This window comes from Bos javanicus, chromosome 1 (assembly GCF_032452875.1).
Source record: "Bos javanicus breed banteng chromosome 1, ARS-OSU_banteng_1.0, whole genome shotgun sequence".
In the NCBI taxonomy this organism is placed as follows: Eukaryota; Metazoa; Chordata; class Mammalia; order Artiodactyla; family Bovidae; genus Bos; species Bos javanicus.
This window is the reverse complement of record NC_083868.1, coordinates 45458146-45476349: the sequence shown is the minus strand read 5'-3', so window position 1 is coordinate 45476349 and position 18204 is coordinate 45458146. Positions and strand designations below refer to the sequence as shown.

General features: G+C 40.5%; 1 protein-coding gene across 4 annotated transcripts in view; it reads right to left on the bottom strand.

Moving 5' to 3' along the window:
* Positions 1 to 11588, bottom strand: part of TFG (trafficking from ER to golgi regulator) — a 32304-nt gene extending 20716 nt beyond the window's left edge. For 2 of the 4 annotated variants that reach the window (XM_061426636.1, XM_061426653.1), the window contains exons 1-3: positions 10970 to 11165; positions 5875 to 6101; positions 2023 to 2106 (exon numbers count right to left, since the gene is read on the bottom strand). In XM_061426636.1, the coding sequence (XP_061282620.1) occupies positions 2023 to 2106; positions 5875 to 6101; positions 10970 to 11118 (460 nt within the window). In that variant the 5' untranslated portion in view covers positions 11119 to 11165. Of the gene's footprint in view, positions 1 to 2022; positions 2107 to 5874; positions 6102 to 10969; positions 11167 to 11360 lie in introns of those variants that run through there. The other 2 variants (XM_061426662.1, XM_061426648.1) reach the window with 2 other exon arrangements.
* Positions 11589 to 18204: the final 6616 nt, after the last annotated feature.

Sequence of the window (18204 nt, the reverse complement as noted above, 5' to 3'; positions counted from 1 at the left end):
TGTGTGTTTACATTCTTTTTTCAGATTCTTTTCCATTATAGGTTATTACAAGATATTGAATATAATTCCCTATACAATAGATTCTTGCTATTTATCTACCTTAAGTTTTTTTTAATGTTTTTTCCATAATGCCTAGTTCTTCTTCTTTTATGTCTAATAACAATACATAATTTATTAACACTTCTACTAAGTTCTTAGAAATCTAATCCCACTATTAGTTGTACCCATTGTTTCTTGTTTACATGGATGTTTTATGTGTCCTACAGTTTTAAACTCTAAGTTCATCAATAGGATTTTATCTTTGAGAAGCCTATGTTGTTTGGATTGAGAACATATACCCTCCAGAGAAGATTTCTGCCTTTGTTTCTTGCACTTTTCATGGTGGTATCCGGTTTTGGGAGTTCCCAAAGGACCATGGTTATAAATCCTTAAGAGAGCCTTCACAAACCCCTAATAGCTCAGGATATATCAGAGTTTCTTTATCAGTTTCTTGACTTTTCCTCTACCAATGAAGAGATATTTTTCTTCTACAATCTGCTTTTTGAGAGTATAGTCATTGAGGGTCTAGGACACAAGACCTATACCATGAAGACACCAAGTGACAAGTCCTTAGATTATGCAGACTAAAACCTTCAGCATTACCACCAAAAGCATCCCAAGCCTCAGCTTTTGGTACTTAAGGCCCTGGTTTTTCATTTCAATTATATTTTGGTCCCTGACATCTTCCTCACGTTCCTGAGCAAGCTCAGGTGTGTAATTCAAAAAATATATGCAGTATTGTTTATCCAGTACATTCTCAGTGTTTGAGATGAAGATTTTTGGTTTACCTAATGCCTGACAGCTGGCCAATAGTGGTTAGGTTTTTAGACTCAATATTGTAAAGGGATATGTTTGTTTTTTTTTAATTTAGTAGTTTTTGTTATTAGCATTTTAAAGTGATTCATATTCACCCTTCTTAGATGGAGATGAAATAAACACAAATTAAATCAACTGGCCATTGATCCTATTTCATGGAAATGGGTGAGTCAGTGCTACATAATTTTTTAAAATGCTAACCAAAACATCCAGGAAAAAAGTCCACATTTTTTTTCATATAATCATGCTACTACTTTAACTTTGCAATCATTCCTATCTTTTCCCTTTAGTGTTCTGCCTTGCACATCTGTCATGATCTGTAAGAAAATAAAATCTATAAGATTAAATTTAGTCTTATATTTGTTTTTTAATCAGAACTATCTCAGATCTTGAAATACTACTTAAAAAAACAATGTCTAAAAAAAGTATCAGTTCAGTCACTTAGTTGTGTCCGACTCTTTGCGACCCTATGGACTGCACCACACCAAGTCTCCCTATCCATCGCCAACTCCTGGAGCTTGCTCAAACTCATGTATCAGTCCTATACATTAAACCCTGAGAATAAGTAAAAACATACTACATTGGAAAACAATTATATATTCTTAAAGAACTAAACTAAATTGCAGTTTTAACCCTGAAATTATTTTCAATCCTGGAAACACTTATACAAGTGGCATACATTATTATTTAAGGTAACAGCAGATGAGTTATTTAAAATATGTCTACTTTCTATTTATCTTCAAAGGATATAGTTAAGCCTTAAAATTTAAAAATTATGATATAGAAGAAAAAATTATCACTTAATTTTGAATCTTTAAAAGGAATAAACTAAAAAGTATTTCTGGAGAAGGCAATGGCACCCCACTCCAGTACTCTTGCCTGGAAAATCCCATGGACGGAGGAGCCTGGTAGACTGCAGTCCATGGGGTCGCTAAGAGTCAGACATGACTGAGCGACTTCACTTTCACTTTTCACTTTCATGCATTGGAGAAGGAAATGGCAACCCACTCCAGTGTTCTTGCCTGGAGAATCCCAGGGATGGGGGAGCCTGGTGGGCTGCCGTCTATGGGGCTGCACAGAGTCCGACACGACTGAAGTGACGCAGCAGAAAAAGTATTTCATAAAAATACAAAGAAGAGTAAATATATTAGAAAGTTTAGCACTTACCAAATAATGTCAGTTTCAGTATCCTACTACACTGAATTGCAAAGGAAAGGTCAGAACTATCAAAAATTGTTATAAGATCTCCATCTGAAACAAATAAAAATTTCAGATTTGCATCAGTAGTAAGCTAGGATATATATCAATTAAAATGCAAAATGTGGATCACAGAGCATAGAGAATCTTCCATAAAACCTTTAAGCATAAAGGATCTAGGGAAGACGTATTTATCCAAAAGAATACTAAATTAATTTTATTTCTTTCATGGCAAGATATTTATCTTATTCTCATAAGACGAGCCAACACATATCTAAGATTAATGTAATCTTTTACTAATCACCTGGAGGAAATTACAGTTTAGATTGAAATCTTTTCTATTCTAAAATATTTAAATATATTTACCAGAAATCAAGGTAATAATAATTGTCAAGATTCAAATTTTAATTCTAAGCACAGTAAAACACCACTGACACAAACGGAGGGGAAGCCATATATAACAGTAACTAAAAAGGTTGCAAAAATTTTTTTTCTGCAAAATTGTTCTAATAAAAGGGTAGACAGTTGAGTCTTTCAGGTCCCCAATCATCTCAACACTAACATGAAAACCATCAATTCTCCTCAGGAAAAATATTCCTGTACACAAGATTCTGAAATCCCCTAGATCCCAAGGATAAAGAATACTATAATCAGCATATCAATTGCCTGTTCAAAAGCTTTCAAAGGGCTAGGGAAAAAATAGCTAGAGAAAAAACAGAAGAGAAGCCATTCCAAGGTATCCTCACAGACACAGCTGGGGGAGCAGGGCTGTCATGGGGAGGCTGAGAGGCTGCTCCAGCCATGCTCTGTACACCAATTTTAACACTGATTAGGCCGGTTATTTTGGATAAAGATGGCAATAAAAGCCATAACTGAGAGTTTTTTCTTCTCTTTACAGCAGACCAATGTTTTGGGTTTTTTTTTTTTTCACAACACACACATCTAATGCTCAACTTTAGGGATTCTACTCATAAACATATTTTTAAGTACATATGTAAAAGAAGGAAATTTTCTATAACTGATTTTTTCTTTTCTGATTTCCCCAACAGAAATAAAGAGTATCTATGACATCAGGAATTCTTTACCTAAGTCAGCTCTCTAAACTAGTACCCAATACAGTCTATGGAACACAAATCTGTATAATTTAAAAAAGCACTCAAAAACACAATGAAAAACAAATTCAATGTGATAACCAGATGTAGAAGACAGTTTCAACAACGAGGATACCCTAAGCTAGGGAGTTACAAACTGCAATCAATGGATAAATTCTGGCTTAAAGAATTCAAACTAAGGATAGTTTTTGTATTTTTAAAAGGTCTACAAAAAAGATTAGCAAGGCCTTATAGGACCCACAATTCTAAAATATTATGTGATCCTTTAAAGAAGGAGTTGGCTGACCCTTCCATAAACAAAAATGAGTTAAAAGAAAGGCAGTAAAATAGTAAAATTCATTTAAGATATGCCAACTCTGAGGTAAGAGCAAATCATCTCAGGTTTTGTTGTACAGTCACTAAGTCATGTCCAACTCTTTATAACTCCATGGACTGCAGCACACCCCGCCTCCTGGTCCCCCACTATCTCCCGGAGTTTGCCCAAGTCCACTGCCAGCTCTGAGGTAAAAGCAAATCATCTCAGGTAAAACCATTAAAAACTTGAGTTGTAAAGTCAAACAAGAAAAAGAACAAACTCATCACATTTACACACACATTTGGAAGTCAAACGGGATAATCAATATATTGTAAATAGATGACGTTACTAGATCAGTTCAGTTGCTCAGTCGTGTCCGACTCTTTGCGACCCTAGAAAGGCAGCACGCCAGGCCTCCCTGTCCATCACCAACTCCCAGAGTCCGTTACTAGGGAAGAGAATAAGAAAACGCTCTCCTTTTTTGTTTCTTAACAAGGATGACCCTCAAAAATTTGTTTTGGGTAACATTAGATGAAGGGGTTTCCCCTGTGACTCAGCTGGTAAAGAATATGCCTGCCAATGCAAGACGGAGAAGGCAATGGCACCCCACTCCAGTACTCTTGCCTGGAAAATCCCATGGATGGAGGAGCCTGGTAGGCTGCAGTCCATGGGGTCGCTAAGAGTCGGGCACGACTGAGCGACTTCACTTTCACTTTTCACTTTCATGCATTGGAGAAGGAAATGGCACCCACTCCAGTGTTCTTGCCTGGAGAATCCCAGGGACAGAGGAGCCTTGTGGGCTGCTGTCTATGGGGTCGCACAGAGTCAGACACAACTGAAGCGACTTAACAGCAGTAGCAGCAGCAGCCAACTCAGGAGACACAAGAGATGTGAGTTCAATCCCTGGGTCAGGAAGATCCCCTGGAGGAGAGCATAACTATCCACTCCAGTATTCTTACCTAGAGAATTCCATAAACAGAGGAGCCTGGCAGGCTACAGTCCATGGGGTTGCAAAGAGTCAGACACAACTGAGTGCCTAACACTTCCACTTTTCAATATTATATGAAATATTGAAAAAATGAAAGGCATATTATACCTCTAGTGAAATAATTGGCTTAGTTGACCATCAGTGATTTATACTCTCCTTCCACAGGCTAAGTTGTTGTAAAGTGGCTAACCAAGCAGGGACAAGTTCCCAACCCACTAACATCTCAGCACAGTCAGACTGGGGTCTGGTCAATGTGATGTGAGCTGAAATATAAACCACCTCAAGGCCTAGAGAATACAATCTCCCATGTGATCCTCTATACTCCATCTTCATGCATCTGCTTGCTGAATGCATGTGAGCTTGTAAGCCATGTACTGAAGACATCAGAGCTTATGTCAACCTGGGCCCCTGAATAATTTCTTGAACGTTAAACCACTGAGATTTTAAGATTTTTATACTAACAGCTGACATTACTTTAAACCAACACGCAGAGAGAAACAGAGAAGCTATTAGGAATAAGAAAACTGAGATAGCACAGTGTCAGAGAAGTAAGAGTATTTATAAAACGATGCTGAGGATAGCAGTGCCAAGTGTTGAGATCAAGATGAAACAGACTGGAAATAAATTCAGCAGTAGTAAAGATACTCGTAACCACCTAAAGCCCAATTTCATTCGAGATGTTAACAAAGACGACAGATCAAAAGAAAAAGAAATAGAGTCTACTGAGGCAGGTGTGAAACCCTGCAGTCGGAACAGCAGAGAACAAACTGTAAATGCAGGAATAATGATTCTGATTATATTTTCATTATCAAGGCCAATTTTTTAAAGAGATTTTGCCTTGATTATAGCAATAATAAACAAATGCTTTATGTTTCAAAAAAGAGAAATGACAGTCTACTAATATAATTCCACTATGTCGTTGATGATATATTTGTCAGGTAAAACCCATCTCCATAAAAAGTTTTGTAGTCAAATTAGCCTGGGAACACTGCATAAACTGAGAAAGTACTTCAGCATATTACGTGCTCTGAAAATTCCTGCAAAAAATCAGCTTTTCCATACTTTTCCATACTTTCACGAATACTTTCTCATTCAAAATGTACTACCATCCCTTTCACTTTAGGAAATATGAGTGTAAGTTTGGTTTTAAAGCAAAAAGGAAGCCAGAATTGTACAGGCATAAAAGAAAAACAAATAGCTTGTAAAAATGTGTGACAGTATCCTATCACTTAAAACCCCTTTCTAATAATAAATCACTTGGCAAATTTTTAACTTATAACTAACTACATGAGCATTCCCTTAAGTAAAGGAAAGTGGTACTCAATTACCATAGGAGGAAACAGAATTTTTATTTGGAGTTCAATGAAAAATGGGCAAAAGAACACATATAATATTTAGACTTCTAAAAACTTGAGAAATACTCTTACCTTCATCTTTATATTTTATTGTAACTTCATCATTACTCAGAAGTTTTCCTCTGAAGACTCGCTGCATCATTAACACTAACTCATCATAAGTAATATCTTCATTATGAATGGGAATTCGTCGAATATCCTCCCCAAGTTGAGCTTTTATGATTAGTTTCCCACTCAGATCCAACTGCCCATTCATGGTGGACTCCAGGATGTTGTATATATATAACTCTAGAGAAAGACTGACAAAATGATCTCGATGATTAAATAGCTATAAAACATACTTAAAAAGCTAAAAAGCAAAGCTACTATTCAGTTCAGTTCAGTCGCTCAGTCGTGTCCAACTCTTTATGACCCCATGAATCACAGCACGCCAGGCCTCCCTGTCCATCACCATCTCCCAGAGTTCACTCAGACCCACGTCCATCAAGTCAATGATGCCATCCATCCAGCCATCTCATCTTCTGTCGTCCCCTTCTCCTCCTGCCCCCAATCCCTCCCAGCATCAGAGTCTTTTCCAATGAGTCAACTCTTCGCATGAGGTGGCCAAAGTATTGGAGTTTCAGCTTTAGCATCATTCCTTCCAAAGGGCTGATCTCCTTCAGAATGGACTGGTTGGATCTCCTCGAAGTCCAAGGGACTCTCAAGAGTCTTCTCCAACACCACAGTTCAAAAGCATCAATTCTTTGGCGCTCAGCTTTCTTCACAGTCCAACTCTCACATCCTTACATGACCACAGGAAAAACCATAGCCTTGACTAGACGGACCTTTGTTGGCAAAGTAATGTCTCTGCTTTTCAATATGCTATCTAGGTTGGTCATAACCTTCCTTCCAAGGAGTAAGCATCTTTTAATTTCATGGCTGCAGTCACTATCTGCAGTGATTTTGAAGCCCCCCAAAATAAAGTCTGACATTGTTTCCACTGTTTCCCCATCTATTAGAATCTAAGAAATTCTCAGTTTCAAAGGAAATTCACTGTTCCAATGTTACCATATTTATGGTAAAATAGTCTGGAACTGGTTTTATTATGTGCATAAAAAAATAACTTTTATTATTTTATGTCTGTTATTATTTTACCCATATATTTAACTGCTCATCTGATTTAGATTTCTTACTTAACATGTCTAGAACAAAATCCTGATCTTCCTCTCAAAGTGTGCTTCTCTTGTAGTTTTCTCCATCTCTATTAATGACAATTCTCCTAAGATATTCAAAATAAACAAAAAAGAAAACTTAGTTCCTCTCTTTCCCGCACACTTTACATATACCAAATTGCCAATGAATATAGCTGCCACAACTTTCAGAATATCTCTAGAGGTCTACTCTTCACCTCTATCAACTTAATCCAAGCCACCATCATCTCTTGCCTGGATTACTGCAAAAGACTCCTAACTGGTCTGTCTGCCTTTTACCTTTGTTTGCTTAACAAGTGAGTGAGTGAGTGAGTGAGTGAGTGAAGTTGCTCAGTCGTGTCCAACTCTTTGCGACCCCGTGGACTCCTCCGTCCATGGGATTCTCCAGGCAAGAATACTGGAGTGGGTTGCCATCTCCTTCTCCAGGGGATCTTCCCGACCCAGGGATCGAACCCAGGTCTCCCGCACAGCAGGTAGATGCTTTACTGTCTGAACTGAAGGGTTTAGAGGCCGTCAAGTGGACACGACCTATAAAGGCAATTTTGATGGTTTTACATAGAAATGACTTCTAACGGAAGAGAACACAAATGGGAACTATTTGAGATACATTTCTATGTAAAATGCTTAACAAAAGTACCCTCAACACATCAGAGTTATCCTGTTAAATAAAATCTAGGAGGTATTGGGGGCAGGAGGAAAAGGGGACGACAGAGGATGAGATGGCTGGATGGCATCACCGACTCGATGGATGTGAGTCTGAGTGAACTCCAGGAAATGGTAATGGACAGGGAGGCCTGGCGTGCTGCGATTCATGGGGTTGCAAAGAGTCAGACATGACTGAGTGACTGAACTGAACTGAGTATAACTACTTTAAAATCTTCCAATAGAGTCTCATCTCACTCTTGATAAAAGCCAGAACTACAAGGTCAAGGTCTGATTTAACTTCATTTCCCACCTCTCTCCCTGGCCACTCTGCTACACTCAGATTTTACCATCTCCTTCTTAAGACTTGGCACTTGCTGCTTCCTTAACCTTGACCCCTTTTCACACCCCTCACATGATTCAAATCTCTGATCAAATGTTAACTTCTCAGAGGTTTTTCCTGGCTATCTAATTTAAAATGGCTTTACTGTCACTTTCTTATTCAGCTTCATTTTCTGCAAAGCACTAATCACTACCAAACATTTAAAAAGTATTAATTTTTATTCTTTTCCACTAGAAAATAGGGAAATAAATGGTTTTGTTCACTGTTATTTCTGGAGCCTAGAACAGTGCCTAGCACAGTTAATTATTCTACAGTCATTAAAAGAAGGACAATCATTAAATACTAGCTTCCAAACCCTACTAGCATGTGTATATTAAATGCTAACCCTGAAGAGCAAAGTATGTGAGAACACTAAAATAGTTTCAAAATTTTCTCGTTAAAATAAGACAGACCACATGAGCATTTTCTCCAATTTTCCTATTTTCAGAACTTGAGGATAAAGAACAAATCAGTGACATCCTCCTGAGCTTTCTAAAAGACTGTCCACTATTGTTTCTCCATCCTCCGTAACGCTCCCATCCCCAATCCTGAGTATGTGTGATTAGACAGCACCCTTAAAAATAAGACAGTGTCAGAGAACTAATAAATACTAACTTGCTATTGAATTCTGCCTTCTTAATTTTTTTATCTTAATCTTAGGTATTCAGCGTGCTTCTCCTATAATGACTTTGCAATCCTAAATTCAAAATAATGTCTGCAGTCTCTAGTAATTTATACCATTATTGTATAACAACAGAAAATACACTTTCGCTTAATTAATATGTTAATATTTCTTCTTTTCAAGGCCTATCTCTTCTTTCCGAGACCAAGATGTTCATGAACACATTATTTGTAACCACAGAGCATTTCCTACTGGTCACATTCTGGTTTCAAAACTATGCTTTTCTACTAGGAGCATTCTACTTTCTTCTCTTAAATGTGTTATTTTATTAACATATTTAGTTTTCCTAGTTCTCTACATCTGCTCCTTTGTGTGTGTGTGAAAGCACTCTACCTGGCCCCCAACACACCAACACTTCAAATATTTGAAGGAAGTTTTCATGAATCCTAATTCATTTAATCAGTAGTATACATAAATGCCCTAGTATCCTCATACAAATGCCACATGTCCTTCCAATTAAGTACTTATTATTGTCTCTAGACTCCCTTGACACCCTCTGAACAAATTAATTCTATGAATGAATCTTTAATGCCCATCTTAAAATGGTGCATTAAATACAGAATCTAACACTCTAAGGTCAGTTAAGAACAGAGTGTACTATGTTCTACCATCCAGATGCTACGCATGTCTTAACATAGAAAGAGAATACAGTCAGTGTTTTATCTGCCAATTCTGAGGATGGACATTTCCTAAAGACTTGGATTAACTGAAACCTCCATACAACCCCCCTTCACCTGTGAGCCAAACCAGCCCTCTTCATTTGGCAAACACTTAAATACCTACTGCGTGCCAAGTTCTGAAATATAATTACTTCAGTAAGATGGTTAAGATTTCACTTTGTTTGTCTTGCAGCCTGAGAGTAATAAAGAACTTCAAATCAATCTATGTAATCTTCTCTTCCCTACAGGATGTGTAAACCGCCAATAATGTAGTTGAAGGACCAGGGCTTAGCTCCAGCAGGATAGTACTACCTATTCTCAGTAGCTTCTAGAATAGTGCCTGACATACAGTAAGTAAAGATTTTTAATACTTTTTGTTCCCTAAACAAAACATGAATGACAAGTGATAAAGTTCTGATAGATTAAAAAAAGGCAGTACTATCAGGTCAGTTCCTAAGTCAAGCCTTCACACTAGCTAGAGATGACTCCCTACAACTGACATAACCCTAAATAGAGACATTTCCAACAATGAATATAATTGATATAATCCTTTTGATCATAAAGGAATTGTTGCCCAGTTCCAATGACTCTGAAAATATGAGCCCCTTTTAAAATACTTGACACCTGCCATGTTTGCCTGCGAATTCACTTACTGGCTAGTGCTTCTCTTGGACTGTAAACTACCTGTGGCCAGGAACCAGGTCTTCTTTCCTACGGCTGTCTCCATTTTGTGCAGTCATCGCCATAAGTTATGGTATAAAACAGGTTATCACAAAAACAAAAGCACCTCGACATTCTCTCTTCCAGAGAAAATCCTATCACCCTATTTTTTATGTAACTGTAGAATCCAGGTCCTCTTTTTCTCTAGCCTCAATCACAAAGTAGAGACTGCTATGAACTACTAGTTCCCAGGGCTGCTGGTGACATCCTCACAGCTTTTTCAGCTCCCCATTTCTCCTTTCATCGTGTCTTTGCCCTACTCCCTCTGAAGGCCAGAAATGACTCGGCCACTAACTTATGAAATCTTCCAACAGGAACACTGTTCTCAGAACTGGACAGTAAAGTGACATGCCCAAGGAAACATGTAAAAAGCCTGCCTCTTTGAACCAGGATCCAGGTTCAGTGACCAAACCTCCAGCTCCACCAGCCCTGTGGTGAGGGCCCTGTTCAGTGAATTTGCTTAGGCAACTCCAGAGGGTAGAAATTTCCTTTAAGAAACCCTAAACAAAACCAACCTTCGAGTACTCCAAAGAATGCAAAGGGCCTCAAATTCTGCCTGACCCAGAGACAGCGTTGATGGTAAAGATTTCTCCCACTAGCTGCATGACCTCAGGAAATACTTCTTAAAGTCTCACCTTCGTCAACTGCAAAATGGGAATATCTAAATTTGGAAGAATCCTTGTAACGATTAAATGAGACTGTGAATTTAAACTACTTAGCACATTGCCTAGCAAAGTAAACTCTTGAAAAGTTAGTTGTCATCACCACTACTAGACTGGGTTTGGCCTCCAGACGGCGCTTGATGAAGCACTAATACGGTCAAGGAACAAGGCTTCCCCAGGCGACCCCCAATCAACTAATTCCCATAGGCGCCATTCTCCCCACTTCTCACCCTTTCAAGCACCTCTGAGGGTTAGGCACTGGACCACCCCAGATCTCCAAAAGTCCCTCTCCGCTCCCTCCGGCTGTCCGACGCCTTGGAGCCAAGCGCGATCGACACAAATGTTCTTGCTGGCACAAACATCTCCTAAAGCTCCCCATAGGTCCGCTTCGTTGCCACGGTGGCCAGTGGCACCCCCACTTCGCCCCTCCCCCGCCGTGGCCTCTCCTCGAGGCGAGGCCCGGCCCGGCCTCAGTCCTCGGCCTCCAGAACCTTCCCACGACCCCTCCGACCCCACCCGCCCCGCGCTCGCCGGTTCGAACGAGGCCCTCGCAGCGTTTCCACGTCTCCCGGCCAGCCTGGCCGGAGAAATCTGCCGCGACCCCGTCTCCAGCGGCCATACCGTCTTCCCGAGGCCGCTACTGCCGCCCCTCCGCGGGTCTCCGCTGATCCGACCCCGTGCGAGGCCGCCACCGTCGGGCTTTGGGGCGTTGGGGGAAGGCTGCGGTCACAGCCCACTCGGTTGCCCTCCGGGGCCGCCGCACCTCGCTGGCAGACTCGCGCGGGCCCCGACCAATCGCACTGACCCACCAAGCCTAGCGAGAGCTCGGGCCCAGTACGTGGCAGGTGGGGAACGAAGAGGGGCGGGAATAAGAAGAAAATCTGTCCTTTCGCTCCGCCTCAGAGCTATCGGACCGACCCAGGACGCATGCGCGACGTCGATAGGGCGGGGACTAACGACGCCGGGGTCTGCAGGGGTCTGAGTCTCTGCTTTCTCACTGGATGACTGGATAAGTGTAGGAAGTGCACGCAGAACGGATGGACGCATGCGCGGGGCGTGACCAGGCACTTCCGGTTTTCCTAAGCAGTAGTATTTCCCGTTTCTCGCCCGTGGGCGGGACGTAATTTGGTCTTCTGGACTCTGAGAGCCAAGAGTAGGCGTTTGTCCAAGTTTGTGTTTTTTTGTTGTTTTGTAGCCATTGTAGTTCTCCTAGTCCTATCTAGAAAAAACTAACCTTTTCCCCGCCTTCCTTCTACAAACTCATTCATTCATTATTGGGCGCCTACGCTTTGTCAGGCACTGTGCGGGGAATGGGAATGAATAAGTTTCTGAACAAGGAGTTCCCAACAGCGTTTACGAGACAGGGCAGATTTTATGGATGTGTAAAAGGTGAAGGCTAGGAAATTAGAACTCATTAAGGATCCCAGAGCCATTTTGGAAATAAGATATTTGAGCGTGCATTACATACTCTTCATTTATCTAAAGCATTTGTTTTGAATATGCGTGTTTATATAAGAAGTATGTTGGCTTTAGACTGAAGCCTGAAATTTGGGAGGAGGGGGGGAATAGGTGATGGAATCGGCATGGGGAGGCGAGTGCTATCTTAAAAGTTGCTGGAAACTTTTGCTTTCTAAGATGAAGACTCAGCAAAAATCAATTTGAACTCACTTGTTCCTCAGTTGTTCACCAGATAAGTAAAGTGAATTTAAGGTGAGAAGTTATGCACTTTTAGTAAAGAGTGACATTTTTGCAGTTCTAAGTCTGAAAAATTATGTTTGAGAGTGAAATATTTGATTTTAGAATTCTTTGCCTCTGAAATGTAATTTCCAACATTGTATGTATTATTCTTTGAGCAATTGCTTGGCAGCATTTGGGGAGCAAAAGACTGTAGTAAGAATGAGAAAAGTTCAAGATTTTCTCCAAAGACTTGTTCTTCATTGCTTGTAATTTAGAACTGAATGATGCAGATTTGGGGAAACTAACTTCTGTTGGTAATAGTATTCTGATGTCTTTGAGGTGGTTTGAGATTGGATTAAACCGCACAAATACAGAGAGAGATAAAATTCTGGCAAACAGTGAATAACACCACTGTCAATATCCCTAAAGAAAACTCAGAGCTTGGGGCAGAGGATAAGGAGATGAACCTTAGCCTGGCATGAGGGGAAAGCATTTCCTCTCTCTAGGCTCCTGGGCAAAGGGCTTGCCATTGAGAAGAAATAAATTGATCCCTACTACACTGGGGCCGAAGACTGTAGTAAGGGTCAACGCCGAAATCAGATTGATTATATTCTTTGCAGCCAAAGATGGAGAAGCTCTATACAGTCAGCAAAACTCCTTATTGCCAAATTCAGACTTAAATGGAAGAAAGTAGAGAAAACCACTAGACCATTCAGGTATGACCTAAATCAAATCCTTTATGATTAGACAGTGGAAGTGAGAAATAGATTTAAGGGACTAGATCTGATAGATAGAGTGCCTGATGAACTATGGACGGAGGTTCATGACATTGTACAGGAGACAGGGATCAAGACCATCCCCATGGAAAAGAAATGCAAAAAAGCAAAATGGCTCTCTGGGGAGGCCTTACAAATAGCTGTGAAAAGAAGAGAAGTGAAAAGCAAAGGAGAAAAGGAAAGATATAAGCATCTGAATGCAGAGTTCCAAAGAATAGCAAGAAGAGATAAGAAAGCCTTCCTCAGCAATCAATGCAAAGAAATAGAGGAAAACAACAGAATGGGAAAGACTAGAGATCTCTTCAAGAAAATTAGAGATACCAAGGGAACACTTCATGCAAAGATGGGCTCGATAAAGGACAGAAATGGTATGGACCTAACAGAAGCAGAAGATATTAAGAAGAGGTGGCAAGAATACACAGAAGAACTGTACAAAAAAGATCTTCATGACCAAGATAATCACGATGGTGTGATCACTGACCTAGAGCCAGACATCCTGGAATGTGAAGTCAAATGGGCCTGAGAAAGCATCACTACGAACAAAGGTAGTGGAGGTGATGGAATTCCAGTTGAGCTATTTCAAATCCTGAAAGATGATGCTGTGAAAGTGCTGCACTCAATATGCCAGCAAATTTGGAAAACTCAGCAGTGGCCACAGGACTGGAAAAGGTCAGTTTTCATTCCAATCCCAAAGAAAGGCAATGCCAAAGAATGCTCAAACTACTGCACAATTGCCCTCATCTCACACGCTAGCAAAGTAATGCTCAAAATTCTCCAAGCCAGGCTTCAGCAATACGTGAACCATGAACTTCCTGATGTTCAAGCTGGTTTTAGAAAAGGCAGAGGAACCAAAGATCAAATTGCCAACATCCGCTGGATCATCGAAAAAGCAAGAGAGTTCCAGAAAAACATCTACTTCTGCTTTATTGACTATGCCAAAGCTTTTGACTGTGTGGATCACAATAAACTGTGGAAAATTCTGAAAGAGATGGGAATACCAGACCACCTGATCTGCCTCTTGAGAAACCTGTATGCAGGTCAGGAAGCAACAGTTAGAACTGGACATGGAACAACAGACTGGTTCCAAATAGGAAAAGGAGTACGTCCAGGCTGTATACTGTCACCCTGCTTATTTAACTTCTTTGCAGAATATATCATGAGAAACGCTGGGCTGGAAGAAGCACAAGCTGGAATCAAGATTGCCAGGAGAAATATCAATAACCTCAGATATGCAGATGACACCACCCTTATAGCAGAAAGTGAAAAGGAACTAAAAAGCCTCTTGATGAAAGTGAAAGAGGAGAGTGAAAAAGTTGGCTTAAAGCTCAACATTCAGAAAACGAAGATCATGGCATCTGGTCCCATCGCTTCATAGCAAATAGATGGGGAAACAGTGGAAACAGTGTCATCCTTTATTTTTCTGGGCTCCAAAATCACTGCAGATGGTGACTGCAGCCATGAAATTAAAAGACACTTACTCCTTGGAAGGAAAGTTATGTCCAACCTAGACAACATATTCAAAAGCAGAGACATTACTTTGTCAGCAAAGTTCCATCTTGTAAAGGCTATGGTTTTTTCAGTAGTCATGTATGGATGTGAGAGTTGGACTATAAAGAAAGCTGAGTGCTGAAGAATTGATGCTTTTGAACTGTGGTGTTGGAGAAGACTCTTGAGAGTCCCTTGGACTGCAAGGAGATCCAACCAGTCCATTCTAAAGGACATCAGTCCTGGGTGTTCTTTGGAAGGAATGATGATGCTAAAGCTGAAACTCCAGTACTTTGGCCACCTCATGCGAAGAGTTAACTCATTGAAAAAGACTCTGATGATGGGAGGGATTGGGGGCAGGAGGAAAAGGGGACAACAGAGGATGAAATGGCTGGATGGCATCACCGACTCGATGGACGTGTTTGAGTAAACTCCAGGAGTTGGTGATGGACAGGGAAGCCTGGTGTGCTGCAGGTCATGGGGTCGCAAAGAGTTGGACACGACTAGTGACTGGACTGAACTGAACACTGGGGCCAGCTGGAAGCTGGTAAGAGAGGCACCTGTACTTTTGCCTTCAGAGGGACTAGGGCTTGTGGACTCTGAAAGCAGCTTAAAGTTCTTTATGTTGTTATTCCCTTGTGCTTCATCCTCAAGCAATCGGTGAAGTCTTGTTTAATGTTAAACTTGTCCCTGACTCATTTGAAAAGACCCTGATTTTGGGAAAGATTGAAGGCGGGAGGAAGAGGGGCCGACAGAGGATGAGATGGTTGGATGGCATCACTGACTCAGTGGATGTGAGTCTGAGTAAACTCCAGGAGTTGGTGATGGACAGGGAGGCCTGGCATGCTGCAGTCTATGGGGTCGCAGAGAGTTGGATACAACTGAGCGACTGAACTGACTGACTGACTGACCCTGGGTACTACTGAGGAAACTGAGAGATATGGTAGTGATGATTCCTCTGGTCAAAGCAGAAGCAAGAGCTGCCTGGGGCAAGAAGTGAGACATCAGATTAGTAAAGCATCATTTGGAAGCCAGATCAGAGGCTAAGGTGACCTGAGACAAGAAAGACTTTTATGCCACATTAAAGCATTTCCCCAGGATTCTTCAGAAATACACATTTAGAAATTTTCAATGAAAAACTTTGTAAAAGATTTTGCTTCTTGCTATGCAGTAGGATGTAGGCTTACAGTACTGTGACTGGGCATGAAATCAAGGATATTTAGGTTTAGTAATATGTTATATGACAGCATGAAATTATTCTCTGAGTTTGTCAAATTTCCCCCTTTAGGTTATAGACACCTTTATAACCAAAACCATATCCTGCCCATTTTCTTGTTTTAACTAAATTACTAAACTGTTCACAAAAACATCAGTGACCTTTTGTGTTCCTGATCCTATATAAAAATTACATTAAAAAATTAATTTAAGAGCCTCATGAACAGCTGGAGTTCAACACCCAACCCAAAGATAAGAACGTTACCCATAAATCATATTTCCCTTTTTGCTCCTCTCTTATGTGGCATTCAGTGAATATCTGTTGAGTCAGTGAAATAAGTTATTGCTCTTCTGTAATGTGCCACAGTTGCTGATGATACAGGTCCCTGTACTTAGGCTCCCAATAAATGCTGGTGATAATTGGCCACGAAACAATAGGCTGGATTGAGCCACTTGCCACTCTTACCAAGAACATGCTTTCTCCCACTCTGTGTGTAGACACTGATTTTAGTTACTGCTGCCTTTCGTTAGAGAAACCAGAAAAGCTAAGTTATACAATTGCCACTTCCTAAGCACTTAGGGTCACATTTATTGGGATAAGCATCAAACAAACCACCAAGAAGATTGTTCTGGAAACTCCATAAGCACACCTTTAAAGTGCTGTTAGTTAAAAACCCCATCTATTTTTGTGTGTGTGGCATTTGGAAAAATACTGACAGAGTAAATTGAACTTCATGATCACCTGGGCCTCTCCCCTATGTCCAGGAGAATTTGGTTTGAAATGAACACATAGAATAACCCTGAATTAGAAATGTGAAAGGTGGAAGTATGTGAAAAAAGGAGAAACAGTATAAGGAGAGACCTTTAGCTTAGCCTATAGCAAGGGGAGAAATGAGAACTCTACATTTGAAGGTTATTACCAAGTTTCACAGATATCTGAACAAGGGTTATAGCTGTACTGTGGTTTTGAGGAATATAGTCAACTCACTTACCTACCACCTGATCTTTCTCTTCATAAGTCAGCGTGGCTCACAGTCTCCCAATAGAAAAAATCCTAAGGGTGAAAAAGGGAGATTCTTTGATAGAAAGTGGGACAAAGATTCGGAGCCTTGTAAACAAGTTGGATGAAACATCTGTTTCATCATGTTCTCTTTTAGTAGTTAGTGTAAATCATTTTGAAAGTTTCAATCATCTCAGCTACCCTCAGAGGAACCAAAGAAATGACGTAAGTTCCTTCCAGGGTAAGAATTTCATAGGAGAAGTTAGATCCCTCCCTGAGAGTCAGCTCTGTGTGGCAGCAGTTGGCTAAATAAGAGAACTCCAAACAGAAGGGGAAACTCATGAGGACCAGATAGGGGCCAGTTGGTCAGGTGAGCCTCCCCACCACTGGCCAAACATAAAGATCTATTTGTGTAAATAAAGAAAGCTGCTACCCCATGTAGAAATAATAAAGGAGAAAATGATATTCTTACTGTATACCTCTGAGTTAGTCATTCTTAGCAAAATACTTAGTCTGTCCTACCAGCTGCATATCCACTGAGACCCACTGCCCTACCATGAGGGCTCTACATCCACCTCTCTTTAGAGAAACTGCTCCTTGAAGGCTGTTCTGTATAGGTGAAGGGGCTGGAACTTTGGCTCTATCTGGCATGCTCTATTTTCTTTTTTAAAGGAATATACTCATGTAATATGTAGGTGAAAAAATAATTTTAAAATAATTTCATCCTGTATTTAGAGTCACAAAATTCTAGAGCTGGTACAGAATTTACCTAGTAGTAGTAATAATGTTAATTGCTCAGTCATGTCCAACTCTTTGAGACCCCATGGACTGTGGCCCACCAAGCTCCTCTGTCCATGGAATTCTCCATGCAAGAATACCAGGATGGGTAGCCATTCCCTTTCTCCAGGGGATCTTCTTGACCAAGGGATCAAATCTGGGTCTCCTAAACTGCAGGGGGATTCTTTGCCATCTGAGCCACCAGTCCTGCCTTTTACAAAGGTAGAGCCTAGGCTTATGCCCAGAGAGGCAAATGTCTTGCTTTAAGTCACATAACTTGTAGCTGAGACCACACTGCCAGTCCAGAATGCTGCCCTAGTCTGCTATTACTTGGTAGGTACTATGGCAGAAAAATCAAATTTTTGTCATTGCAAAGGTCCAGAAGGTCTCAATATGTCATGATTTCATAGCAGATCATATCAAAGTTCAGCAAATTATCAATGTGATACTTACACGTGTAACGAAACTCTATTGAAAGAAGATAAGAATTGGACTATAGTTCCCTGGGAAATACAGCTTTTAAGAGATAACAGCG